Source organism: Mchenga conophoros, linkage group LG17 (assembly GCF_057382185.1).
Source record: "Mchenga conophoros isolate Kocher_MC1m ecotype Shallow Benthic linkage group LG17, M_conophoros_male_GT1.1, whole genome shotgun sequence".
In the NCBI taxonomy this organism is placed as follows: Eukaryota; Metazoa; Chordata; class Actinopteri; order Cichliformes; family Cichlidae; genus Mchenga; species Mchenga conophoros.
This window is the reverse complement of record NC_140542.1, coordinates 29220419-29236431: the sequence shown is the minus strand read 5'-3', so window position 1 is coordinate 29236431 and position 16013 is coordinate 29220419. Positions and strand designations below refer to the sequence as shown.

The window sequence follows — 16013 nt, the reverse complement described above, 5'->3', positions numbered from 1 at the left end:
ACTCAGAGGAATATAGTATTGTGGTACAATACTCCATGCACTTTCCAGTTAGTCATCCTTCGTTGCTAAATAACAGCATGTCATGATCACATTTATCACTCTCAAATAGCATTTACAGCATTTTTAAGAAACAGCTCTTTCAAAACAAGTACACCACTTTCAGTCTGCAAGGGCTGCAAGTCCACACAAACATATGCCGTGTTGGCTTGTGTGTCAGCAGGTTACTTTTCCCTTGTGCAAACAAAAAGAAAAAGAAACTATTCTAACAGGCTCAGTTATTCCTGTGCTACAATGTAAAATGACAATAACGGCATGAATAAATCACAAAACTTACCTCATAAGTTCAGGTAATGATAAAAAAAACAACAACACTGATTGAAATGTAATTTAGTGACAGGATTTTTCTGTCTCTTTCTGTCACGCCCTCACTCAATTCAACATCATGTATCAAAGAGACCACTGTTGGCACTTCACAAGTATAGTACAGTTACCAAGAGACGACTTCCAGCAGCCCCTCTGAAGAAATGCACTGGCTGTGCATTTTTCTTTTTCTTCTTTTGGTCTACGAGTTCTGCTAACAGTTGAAACATACCAAAGATTCAGTCATCGATGATTAGAGTCAAATAAAAGGTGAGGTACTTATGTGTGTGTGTTCATTTTGTCTAATTAGCATAGCAAATGTTCATTTTTGCTTATAGATGTTTTCCCCTTGACAATGAACCTTAAAAAAAGAATTGTCATAGTCCTGAAAAATCCCATTTGGCAAAGAAAACCATTTGAACACCAGGTTAAAATGCATCTTGGCTAAACATTCTAGGGAATATCGTACTTAAGACAACATTTCTAATGGCTTTTACTTTGAACTAAAGCTCTATTTGGCACCCCAGCGCTTGTTTAAAGGAAAGCAGAGAAAAATCCTTCTATAAACACAACTTTTAATCTTCTTTCTTCACCCCCCCCCCCCCCCCCCCCCCCCCCCCCCCGTGTGTATATTAGGGGTGCAACGATACACAAAATTCACGGTTCGGTTCGGTTCGATAGCTTGGTGTCACGGTTCGATATTTTTTCAATACAAAAAAATGTTCATGCTTTTTAATTTGTCATTTATTAAAATTATAAATATATATTTTAATTCAAAAGTACAGTTTTTAAATTTAATGTTGCTGAAACAACAAAATAATAATAATAAAAAAAACTATCTGATCGAGAAATCACTCATCTTTAGAAAAGAGAGTTTATTACAGAGAAATGGCTCTTTCCAAAATAAAAGCTATACTATATGCTTCTTCTGGGCTATATTCTCAGCAGCATTTTAAATATATCAGGTCCCCATAAGGAGAATCACATGCTAACAGCTGTCTAAATGACTCGGGTAAAGTTTGTAGCATGCGTGCTTGTTGTTTTTGTCTGCTTCCACTTGTCTTTTCACTAGGATGATGTCGGCGTAAATGTGCAGTCATGTTTGTTGTGTTCCCACTAGTGCTGTCAGCGTTAATCTCGTTAAAATGACATTAACGCCATAACACGGCAAATCTCCGTTAACGTGTTACTGCAGATCGCCCGTGTGTGGGGCTGGACGGCGTCAACACGTTAACAAGCTAACTGTGCTAACGCACTAGTTCCCACAAATTGAGCATTGCGTGGCACATCCGACATACTGTTTTACTTTTGTCCATGACGCGCTTACCATCAGGGTCATACTTCACATGAAAACCAAGATAGTACCAAACGCCAGATCTGAATGAGCGTGAGGGAGCTTCAATTTCAGGTAGCGTTGAGGCGGTTGCCATGTTGCAACGAGCTTAGCTTCTGTCTTGCACTGCGCTCAGTGGATCTGCACTCCACAGTGCAGCCTAGGCGGAGTAGTCGAACGCAGATCCACTGAGCGCTCAACACAGACAGCATCGGTGGCACGGTGGTTAGCACTGTTGCCGCACAGCAAGAAGGTCCTGAGTTCAATTCCACCATCAGGCCGGGGTCTTTCTGTGTGGAGTTTGCATGTTCTCCCCGTGTTTGCGTGCGTTCTCTCCGGGTACTCTGGCTTCCTCCCACCATCCAAAGACATGCAGCTTGTGAGGATAGGTTAATTGGATAATCCAAATTGCCACTAGGTGTGAATGTGCGAGTGAATGTGAGTGTGAATGGTTGTCTGTCCCTATGTGTTAGCCCTGCGACAGACTGGCGACCTGTCCAGCGTGTACCCCGCCTTTCGCCCTATGACAGCTGGGATAGGCTCCAGCGCCCCCCGCGACCCTGAAAACGATAAGTGGAAGCGAATGGATGGATGGATGTATTGTTTGATACATATGCGTACTGAACCAAAAGCACTGTATCGAACGGTTCAATATCGATATGAGTATCGTTGCACCCCTAGTGTATATGTGTGTGTGACTTCTAGTTTTTTCCCATGTTCCCCTTGGTCCTGTCCTAGAAGACAGATTCATCAAACACTGAGTCTAACTGATTAAATAAAAGATGGGAAACTCCGTTCTTGGCTCTAGAAAGGATGATAACACTTAGTTCAGTCAACTCGGAGCATGTTCACCCTGAGTTAGGCATGTATGTGAGTGGTGGAAAAAAAAGCCCTCCTTGATCAAGCTAATGATACCATGATCTATCCTGGCAACAGGGACATAAACAGCAGAGCACCTATTTTAATCCAGCGTACTCTGAAGTGTGAATATGTATCAAGAGTCATCTTATTCACCTCAGCACTCAATTGAGTTTTCGTTATTAGATAAAGCTTACATCCTTAGCAGCAACAAGCTAAAAGATGTAGCTTGACGAGGATAAAATGCAGATGACAGCAAGTGAAGCTAAGACGGAAACTGAATTTGGTAATCTTCAGTGGAAGAGAGGTCCAGGTTCAAACGTAAAATTTTTAGACTATTTAAAATCTTGGCCGATGGCTTTTAATGACTCAACTTCAAAGTTTACCTTTTTTCCCTTCCTCTATTAAATTTAGCTTCTATTCAAGTTACTAGGAACTACCATTATCTCTAGTCTTTTAGTCTTATTTGTCCCCCTTTCCGCCCTCCACTTCTTTTATTCTTGATTAACAAAGTCCCAGAGGGGAATGTGCTCCAGCTGCCCCTTCTGTCAGTTACACACAGTCAGTGCACAAAATCCATCCCCCAACCATCCACTCCCATACTTTCACATGTATTAGTCCCAGATGATGCTTTCCATACAGACACTCAACCACGCACACATACACAATTTCAGAAACACAGGTAGATATGGCTAGTTTCAGGAATGTGTAAATATGTTATGCTGTGTGAGTGCGTGCCTGCATGTGTCACTGTGTTCCTTTTTCCCTAGTGTGGCTCATATGGGTGGAGGACATTCTCATAGTAATTAGGGATCAGCTGGGCTAGGGTGGGGGTGGGGATTGGGGGTTTACAGCAGGAATGCGTAGGGAGACAGATGGAGCTGTGTGCAATCGCTTCACTTTTCAAGGTGCTCTAACTTCCTCCTTCCCGAGGGGCGCAACGTCCCACCCTCACACGAAGCGTGCCGCTTTTGTGCAGATGCCAAAGCTGGACAAACTCCTCAGGCATGGCATGGAACCATTTATAGGGCAGGATGTTGTCGTAGTAATGGTGGCTGACCGGTCGCTGATCCAGGTCGACGGAAAACGGCCAGAAGCCGTAGGTTGTGACTTCCTCACACAGTCCTAGGGCTAAGCTCACCAGGAAGAGCCCTGTGGATAGGCGCCTGGCGTGCACACCGTGGGATTTCCAAAATTTACCCACTGTGCGTAGGAATTCAGGGTTGGCAAAAAGCATGGTGAGGTTGGAGGAGGAATCTGCCAGTGTGTAATATGCCCGCAGTGATGGGTCTGTGCCAGGCCTCATGGAAAATGCAGGCATGTAGATGTAGCTCGAGCCATAGACCTTCATACTATCCACAAAATATTTTCTTGACCACAGAAGGCTCTGAAATCTGAGTAAGAGAGAAAGATAGATAAAAAGATGACTGCATAACTGTATACTTTAGAGTGATCACTAACCTGGTGACTTCTCTCCAAACTAAAGATTGCTTTCTTCAGTTGCTTTCTCTTTCTGCCAGTTGTTAAAGGAAATGACCTTGCTATGCTGGTGCAATAAATCTATAAACTACAATGGCCTATTAGACTAACACTCGTGACCACTTTTCAGCAATTTAACATTTAACAAACATTTAACAGCTTCGAGTAAACAGACAATGTGACAAAGAAAAGAAAAGGCTTTGTATTACTACTGCTATTACAAGTTATTATTTATTATGATGTCTTTTATGTTTCTTTAAACCCTGATTACAATGCCAAATATTCTACTTATTGTTTAGTAGCTCTGGGCTGAGTTGTTCTTGTCTTATGCATATTACAGCTATAATTTGTGTCTTCTGCAAAACCCATATGTAAACTCTTGCATATCTCATGCCTTCACATTCATTCCACAACTCAGTCCATTAGTCTTTTCCATCTGTCTGTGCCTGTGTCCTCAGACGGATGCTTTCCTGCCCCCATCTACAATCTGTGTGATGATCCAAGATGGCGGTGCGGAAAACAGTGTTCCTGTCTTTGTTTTGCTCTTTTTCTTGTTTTTCACAACACTGATATAGTCGTGAGCTCCTTCTCAAAATAAGAGAAGCAAATCCACTAACTTTTTAATCACAGAAGAGCTACGAACCACACTGACGAACTGCAGCTTCGGAGGCATCTACCATCGGCGACCCCTGCTACTACACCTTGCCCACAGTGGAAACGTCGGGGCATCTACCATTAGCAACCCCTGCTAGCAAGACCTCACCTACAGTGGAAACGTCTCAGGCGGTGCGAGAGGAGACAAAAGAGGGGTAAGGGCTGAGGCATCCGGAGCAGGCTAGCGGCTAATCCACACAAACCCGCTATTCCCACTATTGCACTGTTCAACATGCGCTCCCTGGACAACAGGCTGGATCATGTACACTTACTTCGGTCCACCTTGAAGTCAGTGAGAGAGTGTTGTGTCTTCGTCTTTGTGGAAACTTGGCTTAACAATAACATTCCCGACAGCGCCATTCAACTCAACCGGCTAACATGCTTTCCAACCCCCCCCCCCCAAACATACAAACTCTGACCCACCACCATTGCCATTTCACTGACTGCCCCACACGAACTTGCCCACAATCACTATGATTGTCTTGGACACTGCTGTTTAAATAATTGTATAGTATTGTATTGTGTTTTACATAAGACTTTTATTTTATTTTATTTTATTATTATTATTTTTCCTTTTTTGTCTTTATATTTTTAGCGTACACTGAGGGCCATGGGAGCAAATTCCTGTGTAAGACTGTACATATGGTCTTTGACAATAAAGCTGACTTTGACTTTGAGTGTTTCTGGTCAAGTGACAAATGTACATTTGCTTAGTGTTTGCGACAGTGGTGCAGTTTCCAACTTGTTTACCTTTTCTCTATGATGCTTGGGTTGGCTGTAACCAGATGTGTCTTAGTGCCCACATCCTCCGCATATTCCTTTGAGATCGGTGGAAGGTTACACCTAAATAAACAGAACAAACACGAGTCTGAGTTTTCAGTTGGACAACGGCAGATCAGCTCTGAACATGTTTAGCCCAAGTTAAGTGCATGCGTGAGTAGAGAAAGAAAACCATCATTAATGGAGCTCTAATACTGAGATTCACCATAGCAACAGGTAAATAAAGAGCAGAGCATCCATTTTAATCCAGTGGACCGAGGAATAACAATGTGGTCACTATAGGCTATGAGATTTTTTTTAATAAACAGGAAGGGAAAAAGGAGTCATTTCAAATTGCTTGAGCCGCTCATGATCACAGACACTATACTTTCTGTGGTCACCTATTACCAAACTTAATTTTTTAGAGAGTCACTTTGACTACGTTCACACTACAGGCGAAAGCGCATCAAATCTGACCTTTTTGACCCTATGCGACCCATATCCGATTATGATATGACAGTTTGAAAAGAAAAAATCAGATATTTTCAAATCTGACCTAGGTCACTTTCGTATGTGGTACTGAATCCAATAAATTTCTGATGTTTTAGAAAGCGACTGCTGTTTGAATGGTCATGTCGCATTAAATCTGAATGTCAGACACTATATGTTTACATAATTTAACGACTGCATCTCAGCCTGTGACCAACTGTCACCGTGAAATGTTCAGAACACAGGGTGTCTAGAGGCTGAATTTAACACTTACATATTTAGTTCTGTTTTAGATTCTTGAACTCAATTCGACTCGATTTATTTCACATATTCACCCCCAAGATCCCAACTGTGACAGCCTTATCTTTTTTAAATCAACGTGAATGATATCCAGTATGGCAAATGACAGATTGTTGATCAGTGTGTTATCTGCCGTAAGCTTTATACAGAGTTAAATAATGATTGCTAAAGTATATCAACATTTTTTCCAGAGAAATAAGTTAATGTTTCTGTGCTGTCCCCAGAGTCACAGAGTTAAATAAATGGAGACCAGTTTTTCCAGGTTTTTTCCTGAGTTGATAAGAAATGTACCATAATCACTGTCTTCGTTCTCACATTGACAACTGATTATAAAGCGGTGATGGTTAAGGGGGTAAAATAACAAATGTCTAAGTAGGATTTAAGCATGTGTAAAAACATAAACTTAATTCACTAAAATTTTTCGGACCAGAAGTCGCACTGGATTATAAGGCGCACTGTCGTTAAACGGGTCTGTTTTCATACACAAGGCGCACCAGATTATAAGGCACATTAAGCAAAACAAAACAGTCAGATAAGTCAAACTTTACTGAACTCATTCTTCTTGCTTCCTCCACTTCCGTACCATTGATTCATTAATGTTGAATTCTGTTGCAGCTGCTCCATGTTGTTGCAGTATATTAATGACTAACCTCATATTGTGGGTAGATTATCTCAGTTGTTCTCCTGACTGAAGTTTGGTCCGTTTAATGGTCCGTTTAATTTTTATCGAGTGGAAAAAAGTTAGCATTATGCTAACATAGCTGTATCACTAGCGATCACGTAGCACATCATTATATACCAGCTAGTGCAACTTCAGTAACCCTGCAAACATCACTGTTGTTTAGTTTTCTGTCTTCATTTATGTTGGAAGTGATAGCAGAGCTGTATGTTTTAATTTTTTCAGAAATCTCTCAGTCAGAACATGCTATATCATGTTTAGGTAGAAACTAGCGAGCTAACTTCCTGCTAACTTCTAACTCCATTAAATTTAATAAATTCTGTTTTCATGCCTGGATGTTAAACTCAATTCACACCTGGTAAAGCAGCAACGCTGATCATTTTATTATAAATGAACGAATTTAGACAGTTTTTAACTCTCAGTGATGCCGCAGTGTTCATTTGGCTCTGGGACCTGAAGCAGACGGAGGTTTGGACACAGATTACTCCGCAGGACTCCTGACTATCCATCAAGTGGAGCGGCTTTGTAGCTTACCAAAGTTGTACTAAAACATTTTTTGACAGATTTTTGAGTGCCGTGTACCACATAAAATCTGTTTGAGGCCAGTAAGCACAAGTAGAATTCATACATAAGGCGCACCAATTATAAGGCGCAGTGTTGATTTTTGAGAAAATGTAAGGATTTTAAGTGCGCTTTATAGTGCGGAAAATGTGGTAAATTAAATTAATTCACTCTGTTTATTCACTCTAGTATTATGCACTGTGACAGCAACTTAATGAGGAAGGAAATTTAGTGAGAGAGAAAGCGAGTTTATGGAAGAAAATGTCTGTTACTCTGGTAACTGGCTCAGACCTGACAGGACTTGCGGATAGGAAGAACAAAGTGAAGTGGAAATGACGAAGAAAGAAAGAGCAGAGCTGGAGCAGGAAGAGGCATAATGACAAAGAGATCATGATCAGTGTTGCCAACTCCTCAGTAAGGAAAATCGCTATTGGCTGTCCTAAAAGTCGCTAGAAGTCGCTAAAAGACGTCATCACCTAATTTGCATAATTGGTCATGCTAATCTAATTGTAACCTATGTTGTTGGAGAGAGAAATAACATCGTGGAAGAGATATAAAGTGAGTAAAAAACGTCCTAAATGCATTTAGAATTTATTTAGAACTATAAATTAAATTTCTTTTAGCAATTATTGTTTTTTTTAATGTCACAATTCCAGCCCTGCTCCTTTACCCGGGCTTGGACCAGCAAAAGTGACCCGAAATTGGCACTCTGGGAGAGTTACTTTGTGTGTGTGTGTTTATAAGTAGTTTTAAACCTTGTGATCCACAAAACAGCATAAGAGTAAAAGAGTAAAAGAAGAACTGACTGCGTTACAGCACCCGCTGCTTGTTGAGAGTAAAATGTATGTGGCTGGTTTCTAGACACAGAAATAAAATGCAATTAGGTGGAACAGTGATGTTCATCTTCGCCACAGCAATCAAAACGGTGGGGCAACATGGTGGCTTCCACAAATCGGGGGACGCTCCTATTATTTTTAATGGACAGAAATCTAAGTTTATGCAAATACATGATTTGTTGGAAGATGTAATTGCACAATGGATCAATGAATATTTATGAGTAGAGTATTTTTTTTCTATTAATTAAACTCAAAAATGCTTACTGTACCTTTAAGTTAACTCTCTTTCTGGAAGAGAAAACTCAAAGCTAACAGACAGCTCAACAGACATACAGCTGTTACCTAAACCTTCTTCCTGGAATAGGGCCAACAGTCAAAGTAAATTTAGAAGGTGACTCAAAAGATAACCACTAACCGCACAGACAAAAAACACATACTCAACATTATACAGAAACCTAATTTAAACATAAGACAGAAACAGTTTCACTTCACTGTCGCTCAAAGCAAAAAAATGCTCTGTTGTGTTTTCTCGAGGCGGACAATCAGCTGTGCTTTGTGTTTAGACTGACACATACCTAGCCAGAATACGTCAGTTACCACGAATTAAAAGACGTTTGTGCAAATGCAGCTTGTATCAAGTGTTTATCCAGAAGTATTCACTATTTCCTGGCGCTCTCAAAGGTCATCCTTTAGTTGAAATGCATATGTCATGCATTTTTCTGCATGCACGAGGTCTGTTGACTGTTGATGGTACATTAGTTCTTCAACTTGAACTTCTACTGCCCTTATAACTGATGAAAATGTACCTTTCCCCCCCTGGTCTCCTCCTCAGTCTCAAGTCTTTGATTACTTTTTAAAAATGCCAAGACAATCAGCTTGTTTATAAAATACAATCGATAGTCCTAGTATAACACAACAGAAGATAAATATCTGACATACCCCATCAGATGTTTTTTTTCTGCTTAACCTCTTTTCTTTCTCATCCTCACTGTGGCCCATTTTTCTGTCTCTGTTCTTCCTTCTTTGTTGAAATCAACACCAGCTCTTATAATCACTGATGGTATCTAGCAGGTCTCTGGGGAACTGCTGATTCAAATTTGGAGTGTTTTTTGTTTCTTACCTCATAACAAAGTCGGCCTGGTCGATATCCCTGCCACACTTGCTGTGTCTGAGAATGCCGCCATTGCCCACCACCGCACACTTCTTCAGGGGAAGCTGCAAAGGGTTTTCCTGCACAGGAGACAACATTAAGCTTTGTTAGAATGCACACAGCCACTAGCTCCTAAACACATGATGTAACACCCCGGGCCTAGTGCTAATGTGCCTTTATAGCCCCCCGGTGCTGACCGACAAAACCAGCAAAGTGATAAGAAGAGTTGAGGCAGGCTGATGTAATAGAGATGGATCATACACAGTTTCTGTGTATTATCCAGGACTTTAAACGTGGCATGGTTGTTGGTGCAAGAGAATTTCAGAAACTGCTGATCTATGGAGATTTTTCCATACAACCACTGCATGACAGGAGTTCTCAGCGAAAATGCCTTGTTGATGCCAGAGATCCAACGATAATGGCCAGATTTTAAGCTGATATGACAGCAACAGTAACTCAATAATCACTTGTTACAACTACAGTATGCCAAAAAGCATCTCTATATGTACAGCACATTGAAACCAATAAACCATGAATTTCGCACCCCAGCCTCAACTCTTGCGGCCCAGTACCAAACAACCTGGGGGTTGGGGTCCGCTGCTTTACACAACATGCCTCATTCACTCATTCAGCCATTCACATAAGCACTTTTGTCTACGTCTAAGTGCTTTCTAACACGCACACTGTGATGACACACATATTCCTACTTTCTGATAAATGCATCACAGATCAAATTATGAATCAGTATCTTGGCATGCAGACTGGAGCAGCCAAGGATCACATCACCAATATTCCAGTTGATGGAGAGCACTGCTCTAACCTGTATATACCTTTCAACATTGCTGGTGCCTTTTCCAGGGAACCATTTCCACTAAAGCACCTCCATATCAACAGAGATGCAGACTTTTTAGGTGAGCGCTGACAATACACCTCACAGCCCCTCTCCTTTTTAATCTAGAGGATATGGTGTCCATTTCCCCCCCCCAAAATTTCTACTTTAAAATCTTCCGTTTTCCACTTTACTGTAGTCCATTTGAAATAAACAACCAACAAGGAAGTGACAACAAAAATTACCAGTCACTACCAGTAATCAATTTTGTTGCAGTGAATCATTATCTTACCATCACCACAGCTGAAAACTTATTAAGGACAGGATTAAAGCTGCTGCAGAAGACACTGAAACACCACCCAAAAGAAATGTCCTCTCTTTGTGCATTGACTGCATTTAACTCAAGGGAATGGATTAAGCGAGACAGTGGAAACAATTGTTCTCATTATTCCCCTCAGAGTGCACCCGCTTGAGGCACACACACACACACACACACACACACACACACACACACACACACACACACACTCTTTGCCCTTAAGAGTCTCTTTTAGACCTTTAACAGCAAATCAAGAAGAGGACAGGAACCAGAAAAACAAGCTAAAGCTGTAAAGCTCTAAAGGAAGACACTTGTTTCTTTAGCAACAGCACCAACTACTTACATTAAACCAAATCTTTTACTAATACGTGGACATATCTTTTCTTTGGCTTGTTAAGTTGACCTGATTTATCCAACTGACTGAAAAGACAAATTTAACATGATATAAAAGAGAAAACATGTTTAAGTAGTTAGTGTTGGACTTCTGTTCTATTTTTTGGTGTTATAATGTGCATATAAGATTTTTCACTCAGTCAGTTGTGCTCCATACGCTGTCAAAGGTCTAGAGAAAAGGAAAGACATCACTAAGTAAACATAAAAAAAAGATTATAGGACTCTACTGCTCAGTTCACTGAGCTGTATGTATATATGCTCTGTTTCAGTCACTGAACTAACCAGCAATTAACTGTCAAAGCCCTAATTGGCACATTCCCTGGCACATGCCCAGATACTGTAGCTGCTGCCAGCTTGGTGCAGTGTGGCTGCTTGTCGGCATTCAGACCTGCAATCACAGCAATGGGAGTTGAGAAGAAGGGAGTGCTTGTGTGTTTGAATTTGAGCACAGTACATCCCACCAAACTATCAGTTGTCTTTTTACTGGGAACCATAACTAGCCACAATATAGGTTTAAGGAAGTGAAACGGTCCCCATAAAAATATGCAATGGACACAAGGACATGGCTCTAGAGAGGAGCAGGGAAATGAAAAGATGACACATAGAATATAAAGACCTAATCATAGTATTTAGTCAGAAAAACACACTTGGAATAAAAGAAATGTTGGGCAAAACAGTCACTATAGAGTCAGTTCACTTAAAAACACAAAACCCACCGTGTTACCTTATCGCACTGTTTTCTAATGGAAATAATGTTCAGCTCCACTGTTTACAGTGTTCTGAGCACTGTCTGCCACACATGTCGATTAACAAGTACATGAAGTGGAAAACTGGTTTAATATACATACATATACACTAGGGCTGCCACAAACGATTATTTTGATAGTCGATTAGTCACCCATTATTTTTGCGATTAGTCGACTAATCAGATCATCATCCATTGGACGTACAGCTTATTGCACCAGCAGCATCTGCTCTTATATAACTATCATTAGCTTACAGCTTTAAGTGTTTAAGGTCTGTGCTAACTAAAAATAAAGACAAGATGATAGTTTATTAATTTTTAATGAAATTTGCAGATTGTTTCGGTGAAGTTTAATAAACTCCTTGCTATCTAAAATATAACAGGACACCGGAGTAAATTCTGGAGCATCTCACACTTCTGATAATAAGCTGTCTGCTTGAAGTTTATTTAGCTGTGCAAAAACTATAACTTTAATCTCAGCCAAACCGATTTACTCAGGAACAAATAAAATACTAAAGAAAGCCAAAGGCATAAACATGAAAGCATGAATTCATTCTGCTTGTAGCAACAAAATCACTTTAGGCTGGTTGTGGTGACGTAATGGTGTGAGGGACGTTTTATGGGCACGCTCTAGGCCCCCTTTGTATCAACTGAGGATAATTTACGGCCACACCCTACCCAAGTATTGTTGCTGGCCATGTCCATTCCTTTATGACTATAGTGTATCCATCTTCTAATAGCCGCTTTCAGCAGGATGAACCTTCTCACAAAGTTCAATAAAATACAATCTGGCTTCTTGAACATAACAACAAGTTCACTGTCCTGAAATATCCTCCACAGTCACCAGATCTCAATGCATCAGAGCACTCTGCACGTGGAGGACTGGATGAATCTCGTCATAGATGTGCAGCACATAAATATACAGCAACTGTGTGATACTGTCATGTCAATAAGGATGGAAATCTCTGATGAATGTTACCTGTACCGTGTTAAATATATTATACACAAATAATTAAGGCAGTTCACGCTAGTACTAACAAACTGTACCTAATAAAGTGTCCGGTGACAGTAAGTCTATGTTTAAACCAATAAATTAAATGCAAATGCAAACACACACAAGTGCCTAGGTTGGTCATTTTATTTAATTATTCACACTCACCTCCCCCTGTCCTTCATGAAAGAACATGCACAGCTCATGCCTGGAAATTAGGGTAAAATATTCATCACATGTACCAAGAAGGATATTTGACTGCAGATCTAAAGCCTCAGAGAAAGAACTCAATACGGTAAACACAGCAACAGCACTTACACCTATAGCTCCCCTTTCGTTGCTGTTTCTACTCATGAACACAAAAAACCCTCTTTCCTTTTTTCCTAAGTGAAAATAGAGCAAAGAAGAAAGACCTTGAAGCCGCGCCCCTTTCCAGTTTTAAGTAGTGTCGCAACAACACTGTCCTAGACTTAAGCGGAGAAAGAAAACCAGAACAAGACTTATATAGTTGAGTGTTATAAAAGGTCAGAGCAGGAGCCTTTTTAATGTTTAAAAAAAAGCTAAAAAGGAAATTGCAGGGAATAACTAACTGTATTATCTTTTTCAGCTTTCAAGTTGCCCCAAACCACTAATCCCGTCACATCTTCATATCGACTCCTGTCCACACTAAGAGCTGTAGACCTGTAATCCTCTCCCCTCCTCCATTATGGATCAGCTAGATTTCACACTAACACAGTCACCACAACACATCTGTAATGCACCGGGTAGGACAGAAATCAATTTTCAGTTATTTGGTCTCAGTCACATCTCAAAGACACAGCTGCCGGTCTTAATAACATGCATCTCTAGATGTGGGAAAGTCAAAACCCCACAATAAAACCCAGAGGAAGGACTCGTATGTGAACTGACCGTCACAGCAACTCACACAGCACTATTTTCTGAGAAACATAAGAGCGTTACTTATCAGTATACCTGTACAAAGAGAGAGTACGTGTTGTTGTTGACGGTGTGCGAGTAGTAAAACTCGCCATCGTACCACAGGACTTTGCCCACAGGGGAGTTCTCCTTGGTCACTGCAAACATCCGCTTCGGATCGCAGCATTCTGACAGCAGCTTCCTGTGGAGAAAGGAGGAAACACCAATTTTGGTGACTAAACTAAATTAGATACTTTAACTATATTACATCATTACATCAAGCTAATTTTAAACTGCCTTTTCTCCCATCTGTTAATTCCCAAGAAGCAAGCAAATCTAAGTCATCAACCTATAAAAGGTCTTTATAGCTCCATTAAAAGAGAACCACAGAAACAACCCAGCTCCAAGTGAGCATCACATCCTCCAGCAGGCGTGCTCTTCAGGGGTCACTTTCTCTGATTACCCTGTAATCAGCTTTGCCTCTGAGAATGTTTAACAAGATATAAATAAAGCTGCTACTGTGTAACTAACACACTCAGAGCTCTGTTTTTGCTTTGTCTGTGGTCATCTTTATGGCTGAGACACTACTGTAATACACTAGAATTACTCCCTTTAGAATTATGGTTTTGTTTGTCATAATTGTTGGTCTTAAAGCACCAAAATATTAAAAGCATGTATTAATTACGAAATTGAAACTAAAATTAGAGGCCTATTTTTTCCTGGGAATCTGTTACATTCAGCAATAAGCCTTAAAATTATTATTAATCATTTCATCTTCTCTTGAAACACACTTAAATCCAAGGGGGGGGGGGCACACACTGCCAATCACAGCTTGAAGCTTATTAAAGGAAATTCAGAGCTCTGAGTCGAACCTGTACAAATCGATGCCGGTCTGGTTCTTCTGCCAGTCTTCCCCCTGCCTCAGCACCTCCTCCACTATTTCTTTATCGCTCGGCAGTCTGTAGACAGGGAAAACGTAAAACCAGCAAAGCACCAGCACGCACAGAGCGGCCCACGCCGACAATTTGGCGCGGTAGCATCGCAGAAACATCTTTCCCTTTTATTTTATTTTCCTTCTATCCCTCTCTTTTTTTTTTCTTATCTGTTTCTCAAAACCACCAGCAGAGCGAAGCATGTGGTGTGAAACGCAGTCTTTTCAAAGCAGGTCTCTCTGTTCGTCCCGAATCCCCGTCTCATCCCGCAGACGCGGTGGGGGTATGAATGGAGGAGCAAGGTAGTCTGTTATCCAGTTGTTTGGCTCGAGCATCAGTTTGGAAATCCGTTTTTTTCTTGGCGAGGTTTTAACAGCGAGCAGCGTCTATCCCTGCAACGGCTGGCGCTGGGTCGCGGGGCTGTGGGGCAGCGTGTGTGGCTCTGCAGGAATCTGCTGTTCTGTTCTTGGTGCATCACCATCTCCATTACAGCGCGCGGTTCGTGAGGAGGCACGCGTGTTCCCTCCAAACCCCGCGTCCTGCTGCATCCCGATTCTGTATGTCCCACTCCTTTCCACCTGGATCTCTCTCGACCCCCACGACCACGATCACCGCGCGTTATCGCCCAGATCCTGGACTGGGGGTCTGCGGTGCAAGTTAACCAGCTAATTCCGACTCAGCTCCCCTCCACCTCCCCGTCTTTCTTCTATCGACACCGCCCCCTCCCTCACCTCTTTCCCCTCAGACAAAGTGCTTCTTGTGCAGTCGGAGGCGCATCAATGCCAATAGTACCTCGTGCGACAACGGAAAACGGCTTTCAAAATAAAAGCACACGCGATCCTTACGGCTCACGCTTGTCCACTTTCCCCCTGCACCTAGCAAGCTGAGAAGGACCTGAACACAATTTAGGTTTGAATTTTATTGAAATTATTTTATTAAAGTATCTGCTCTAACACAACATATAGATAAAATCATGGATAAATAGCTCTTCCAGCACGTCATGTTTATTTAGGGATAACCCAAACAGTAGATGTTATATAAGTTAGTCACATAACCCTTTTTAATGGTTTTATGGCCTCTGTCGTTGTAATGCAACCTTTGGAGTGCCACGTTTCTCTCTCTACAAATCTACAAATATATAAAGCAAAATCAACTTTGGTTTAGTCCTGACTAAATATTTAACAGTATATTTACGCATGCCGCACTGTAGAGCATGCTGAGCAAAGGCTTTTGATGTTTTTATGTGCAAACATGCAACCGAGGAGCACATGGAATATTATAAGATTATAATGCTTCTAGGCGTGCAGTGCATTCTGCCAGACCATATAACACACTCACATGATGTCAATAAAAAAGGGGGAATAAATTCAAATCTTAAATTTGCAAATGTGTCGATAAAGCAGTGCCATAAAACACATGCCTTAGAGCATA

At 41.1% G+C, this 16013-nt stretch overlaps 1 protein-coding gene across 1 annotated transcript; it reads right to left on the bottom strand.

The window, feature by feature from the left end:
* Positions 1-3005: 3005 nt before the first annotated feature.
* st8sia1 (ST8 alpha-N-acetyl-neuraminide alpha-2,8-sialyltransferase 1) lies at positions 3006-15533 on the bottom strand. The gene is made up of 5 exons (XM_085251887.1): positions 14523-15533; positions 13708-13852; positions 9429-9538; positions 5435-5527; positions 3006-3945 (listed from the first exon to the last, which is right to left on the bottom strand). The coding sequence occupies exons 1-5, from the start codon at positions 14699-14701 to the stop codon at positions 3465-3467; spliced, it is 1008 nt and encodes a 335-aa protein (XP_085108013.1). The 5' UTR covers positions 14702-15533; the 3' UTR covers positions 3006-3464.
* Between the last annotated feature and the right edge of the window lie 480 nt (positions 15534-16013).

Coding starts and splice junctions, on each gene's coding strand:
- st8sia1 (XM_085251887.1), bottom strand. CDS start 14,701: ATGTTTCTGCGATGCTACCGCGCCAAATTGTCGGCGTGGGCCGCTCTG. Junction 9,539..13,707: donor CGTACTCTCTCTTTGTACAG/GTATACTGATAA, acceptor TCTCCTGTGCAG/GAAAACCCTTTGCAGCTTCC. Junction 5,528..9,428: donor CAGGCCGACTTTGTTATGAG/GTAAGAAACAAA, acceptor CTGTTTATTTAG/GTGTAACCTTCCACCGATCT.